Source organism: Hydra vulgaris, chromosome 01 (genome assembly GCF_038396675.1).
Source record: "Hydra vulgaris chromosome 01, alternate assembly HydraT2T_AEP".
Classification (NCBI taxonomy): Eukaryota; Metazoa; Cnidaria; class Hydrozoa; order Anthoathecata; family Hydridae; genus Hydra; species Hydra vulgaris.
In genome coordinates this window covers 51816903-51823566 of record NC_088920.1, presented here as the reverse complement: position 1 = coordinate 51823566, position 6664 = coordinate 51816903, and the positions used below count along the sequence as shown (strand labels likewise).

The 6664-nt window shown below is 27.8% G+C and overlaps 1 protein-coding gene across 1 annotated transcript; it reads left to right on the top strand.

Annotated features, from left to right (window-relative positions):
- Positions 1–4552: 4552 nt before the first annotated feature.
- On the top strand, positions 4553–6340 carry LOC136074513 (piggyBac transposable element-derived protein 3-like). Its single transcript, XM_065786842.1, has one exon. It carries the CDS (start codon positions 4553–4555, stop codon positions 6338–6340), a length of 1788 nt encoding a protein of 595 aa, XP_065642914.1.
- Positions 6341–6664: the final 324 nt, after the last annotated feature.

The window sequence follows — 6664 nt, the reverse complement described above, 5'->3', positions numbered from 1 at the left end:
ACTATGATAAGTAGAAAATAATTAATAAGCTAATAAGATGAAGCAATAATAGAGAAAGAAATAATATTAGAAAAAAGAGAATAAGAGGAAAAAGAAATGAAAAGAAAAAAACAAAAGTATATAAAATCCTGAAACTTTTATCAAACAAAAACACGCCTTATCGACTCAAAGGCTAAAGTGCAATAAAAGATTTTTGCTCTCTTGCAGATCTAGCTAACTAGGTATAATACTAATTGTTGAAAAATATTTTTTAACATTTTACTGCAATTAAAGCGTGTACACGAATTAAATGTGAAAGTAGAAAAACATGTAAAAAAAAGTATTCTTCAATTTTTATTTCGAACCAAATAATAATTTTAATACAATAATATAAGATGATCAAACATTAAAAAAAAAAACTAATATTCCTGTGGATCTAATAAAATTTCGAGCTTTTGCTTAAGTGGTACTCATAAGCTTGCGCACAGAATAAGAATCAAAACTATTTGATGCTTTTTTAAATGATATCTTAATATCTTAAATGTTTCTCCAAGTTTTTTTGTTTTTTTCATTTTTCTTTTAACAACAGCCCAGTACTTTTCAATAGCTCTCAATTCTGGGCAGTTTGGAGGATTTTCTGTTTTAGGCACAAATTTCACATTATTTTTTTATACCATTCCATAGCTAGTTTACAATAATGAATTGAAGCTAAATCAAGCCAGAACACAGGTCTTTTTTTGTGTGATTTAAGGAGAGGTAAAAGGCGATTTTGTAAACATTCTTTAACATATATTTGACCAGAAAGCGTGGACTGAGAAATATAAGGTGCTGATTTTTTGCCACAACTGCAAAAATTTGCCAAATCAAAGCTTTTTTAGCGAACTTGTCATGTTTTGTGTATTTAAATTTCTTATCTGCTTATCCTTTATATTTGGCAATATAATAAACAGCACCAGGAATTTGTTGATGATCGTACTTGATATAAGTTTCATTGTCTTTAATAATACAGAAATTTTTAGAAATAAAATTGTCATATAACTTACTGCCGCGGGTTCTTGCACTTTTTTGTTGAGTTTCAGAACGGTTGGGCACTTTTTGTGCTTTGAAAGAATGAAAACCATGTTTGTTTCTAACTTTTGCAACAAAACTATAAGAAAATTCATATATTTTTGCGCGTTTCCTTAGTAAAAGGCTTGGGTTATTCTTAAAACTGTTAACCAGTTTTCTAACTAGTTTTATATCTTTAAAACCTTCCTTTCTTCCACGACCAGATTTGCGTTTGATCGATTTTGTTTGAGAAAAACGTTGAATAACACGACTAACGGTGTATGGAAGTATTTGCAACGATTTTGCTATCGAATTATAGCTACTATTAGGATTTTGTAAATATTTGTACATAATTTTTTCTCTTACGTCTTCTTCTTTTGCCATTTTTAAAACTAATTTCAAGTTAAATCCAAAAACTAACATATTTTTTTGAAACCACAACACGTTGTAAACAAAATACAAAACAATTAAAAAGATTTTAATACAACCACTGAAAAAAAATGACGTGCTTATTTTTTCACATTTATTTCGTGTACACGTTTTATAATATGTTCTACATATGCTAAAACTTGTTTGGTTCACCGTCAACATAATCAAGTCTATACTTTGTAATTAGATTATAAACAATATTTAGTATACATTAGTTTGTACTTTGAAGTATAATAAAATTACTATTTAGTAATTACTTATTACAAATGAGGAAAGTTATTGTTATTATATTTATTAACTTATTGCGTTTAAATTAATTATCTATTGTTAGAAATTAGGCAAATTATAATTTAATAGCGCAATCTGTTTTCCGTACATAAGCTACAGCGTGTTTCGTTTGGTTTCAAATATGTTTCCCGTTGCGCTGAACAGACGTTCACTTTAACGGATGAAGGAGATCCGCACAAAATTTTGATTGAGAACGTTACCAAATCCCACTTGTTGGTTTCTTTATCAAAGCAGGTGTAATTGTAAACACTCCACCAATTATAAGGGCATTCATTTTATGGTAATGTTGGAAGGCTAAAGTAGAAGTTAACTTCGTCCATGTTGAAACAAAAAAGTATGAATCATTTTAAAATTTTAACCAACATTTTAAATCTTTAATCAAGTTAGGAAAAATTAATTGATTTAAAAATTGACATCAATTTTAAATTAAATTTGTAATACATAAACGAAATAACAATTTTATTTAGATATTTTTTGTTCGTGCCATTTTCCTTTTAGAATTTGAGTTTTTCCTCTTGGATTTGTACTATTAGGGTAGATTAGGGTCATATGAGAACCTTGGTAACATGAGCTTAGTTAAAGACTTCTTAGATGTAAGCAGTGAAGTTAAAGTTGCTTTGTATTTTTTGAATCAACTTTATGTGGTGATAACAGGAATCAGTACATTTTTCATAAATTTATACACAGTAATTAGCGGCTCTCATCTAATTTAAACTCTGTTAAACTTTTTGAATGGTTAAATAGTATCATCACGTATTATAAAATCTGTGGCACGAAATAATGGTGTTAAAATAATGAAATAAACTTTTTCATAAAGAAAAATATGTTAGGTAAAAGTCCAATCCATCTTTGTTTGAAAAACATTGCATAGAAACATTTAGTTTTGACTTTATTTAAAGATGCCGTTTTTGTGTAATAGGAGCATGCTCAAATTACCCAGTGTTTTTCATTGAAATTATCTAGTTTAAAGTCCTAAAATAGCAACTAAAATAAAAATAAAAGTGTATATATATGTTGATTATTTATTGTTAAGCAGCAAAATAAATTATTAAACGTCCCCTTCCGAGTATGTATGTAAGAAAAATAGCATTGTTAAAAACAAAAGTTGAGCTACTTAAAACGATATACCGGTAATATAATCAAAAAAACTTGGACATTTTATTAGGGGAAAGATTAGTAAATAAATCAATATCCTTTTATAAACAAAAGGCTTATGAAATGATTAATAAATTTTTTTTAAAAACAGATAAATTTATTTGTAGAGTAAAGGTGTCGATTGTGGAATACCATTTTTATTTTATCAAAAAAAATTATGTAAGAAATAAACAATAAAGCACAGAATTATCAACACGTAATATTTAAAGTACCCCTTATAAGCTTATTTCAAGACGCTAAAAAGAACTATTTTAGTAAACAAATTACAAAATATGTAAATAAATTAACATTCTTATTTTATTCATGTTTATTTACGAAACATAAATAAGTTACAAATTTAGTTTATGTTTATTTATCTTTGGTAAATCTACCTTCACTCTATTGTTAAACTTTCAAATTTATCAATTTAATTTTTATGAGTTTATGGATTCTAGAATAACTTCCATGCGATTAAGTGATTCCAAACGCATTCCTGTTATCTCAACCAATTTCGTAATATCTTGAAAAATGTATGAGCAGAGTTTCCGTTGTTTAAACAACGGAAATCGGAACCCAAACAGCAAATTGGTAAAACAATTGTTTTACAAATTTGCTGTTTGGGTTCATAAATTAAAAGACTCAATTCACATCTAAACTTATTTCGAATTTCTTTCTTTTTTCTTCACACTCTTTTTTTATTTTCATTCTCTCTTTCTAGCCTCTCTTTCATTTTAACTTCTAGGCGGTATGAAATGTGAAAAATACATTTAAAAAAAGACTATTTTGTCTTCTTCTTGCCCCCGCCATTTTTATATTTTACAAATAAGAGAGTTGTAATTATTTTAACCCTTTATTGGATAGGACCGCCAAATGGCGGCATTCTTTTTTAAATCCAAATCAGACGAGTACTTTGAATTTTGATAGATTTGGAAAATATTTTCATAAAATCCTAGCCTACTACGATCTTTTTGCAATAAACTTATTGGAATGAACAATTGGATATTATGAAATAGGTCGATAAAGTTATGAGGTTTTTACATTCAAAATTACATGTTTTTGAATGACCTGTATACTTGGATTTACTAAATTTAATAATAATGTTTTTAGTTTGTTTATTAGTTGAAACCTAGAATTTAACTTTTGTATGCAACCAAGTTTGTAATATTTGTTTATGTGATCAATATCTCATCAGTTATTTTGATTCCGCCAATTGGCTGTTATGAACTACGGCGATTCGTTTTTGGTTCAAAACATAAAACTGTTTTGGTTTAACTCTTACAGATATTAAATATTAGAAAGACATTACTATTATTTTAGAAACATCTAACTGATGTTAAAGAAACACATAGTTATTATCAAATGTTAGATACACTTTATTCTTCATTATTTTGTAATTTTTATGGTAAAACCTATCAAAAACACAGTTAAAACAAAATATGATAATAAAATAATTTTTACAAAATGTATTACTAACGAATAATTTTAAAGTTAAATAAAATTTCTCTATCGTGTTATTTACATATTTTGTAACAACTATTTTAATATCAATTTAGAAAAAAAATTTATTAAGAAAATAATAACTTATATAGACTAAACAAACCATATAAATAATTACACATATGTTGTTTTCTATAAATCACATTTCTATAAATCACAGTTTCATTTAGATAATAAAATGAATAAACAAAGCAAAATACGCTATGACTTAAATGAAGCTATTCAATATATTTTGGAGCCAGGTTCAGAGTCTGAGCTTTCAGATTTGGAACTTAGTAGTGATGAAGAGGACGATAATAATCCATTTTTGGTTACCCGTATAAATGATGAGATAAGTATATGTGAAGAAGAGCAATGTATGACTGCAGATATTCTTTTGGAAGATGAAATTAATATTGAATTTACAACTCCAGATAAGCCAAATACAAATGAGAAAACTTCTTCATCCACATTACCAAAGCCAATAACTCATAATTATAAATGGTGTAATAAAAGACCACCTATAAGAGACACTACTTTTTCTGGTTGTGAATTTAGTCTTCCACCTAACAATGTTGATACTTTTACCCCATTGATATATTTCCAAATGTTTTGGAAAGATACTTTGTTTACCTTACTTGCTGAACAAACAAATCTTTGCAGTGTTCAAATATCTTCTAAATCTGTTAATGTAACAGAAACTGAATTGAAGCAGTTTATTGCAATACAAATGTACATGTCTATTTTCAAATTGCCAGCATATTATATGTATTGGTCAACGGAGACGCGATATCCTAAAATAGCTGATCTCATGTCTTTGTCTCGATATAAAAAAATAAGAGAATTTTTACATGCAGCTGATAACTCAAGACTTAATGATCCAGTTAATAAACATAACAAAATTTATAAAATTGCACCTGTACTAGATCATGTTCGTCAAAATTGTCTTTCTATAGAACCAGAAACTGGGCACTCTATTGACGAGCAAATAATTCCAGCCAAAACTCGTTATAGTGGAATAAGGCAATACAATCCTAAAAAGCCAGTGAAGTGGGGTTTCAAAAACTTTGTTCGTAGTGGAATTTCAGGAATTATATATGACTTTTTTTTATATACTGGTGCTGCAGCAATTGGCTCTGAAAAATGTAACGGCTCATATGTTGTGAAACGATTATTAGAATCCTTACCAAAAAATAAAAACTTTAAGCTCTGCTTTGATAATTGGTTTTGCAGTCTTGATTTATGTTTACATTTGAACAAATTAGGCATTCTTACAACAGCAACAATTAGAAATGATAGAATGCAAGGGTGTTGTTTACCAACTGAAAGTGAAATGAGAAAAAAAGGAAGAGGAAGCCATGCATATAAATGTGATATTAATTCAGGAATAATAATCACCAGATGGTACGATAATAAATGTGTCAATTTATGCTCGACATATTGTGATCCAGATTCAATATCAGATGTTAAAAGATGGAATCGCACTGAAAAAAACTTTGTCAACATAAACTGTCCATTAGTAGTAAAAGAATATAACCAATGCATGGGAGGTGTAGATTTATGTGACATGTTAATTTCACTTTATCGCACTAATATTAAAACCAAGCGGTGGTACATTAAAATATTATTTCACTGCATTGACATTTGTAAAGTTAATGGTTGGTTGATTTACAGGCGTCATTGCAATCAATTAAATATTGCTAAAAAAAAACAGCTGACATTACTTCAGTTTACAACACAAATTGCATCTAGCTTGTCTTATGCAGAGAAACCCCTAGTGGCAGTTGGCAAACAATCTAAAAGAAAATTGTGTAAGGATGTGACACCACAAAAGCGAAAGAATTCAATTCCTTTACCAAATAAAGATATTCAGCTTGATTGTTTAAATCATTGGCCTGAACATCGTGAGAAAAAACTTAATTGTCGCCTATGTAAGGTTGGAAACAGCAGAATTTTTTGCAAAAAATGCAACATTTGTTTATGTTAAACAAAAAAAAAAAACAATTGTTTTTATTCTTTTCATGTAAAGTAATTATTTTGATTTGTTTAAGGTTTCTTTATTGAAACATAATTTTTTTTGTGATTTTTCCTTAACGGTTCATAACCGCCAAATGGCGGTAATTTGCCATTTGAAAACTACTAATGGTAGCAAAAAAAAAAATTTCTGATTTGCAATTAATGATATAAAACTATGTTTTTTGCCAAAGGAATATTTTTTTACTCAATGTCTTCACATAGTGAACAATAAAGGGTTAAACGGCAAATTTATAATAATAATAATAATAATAATAATAAAAGTCATTTTAGCAAT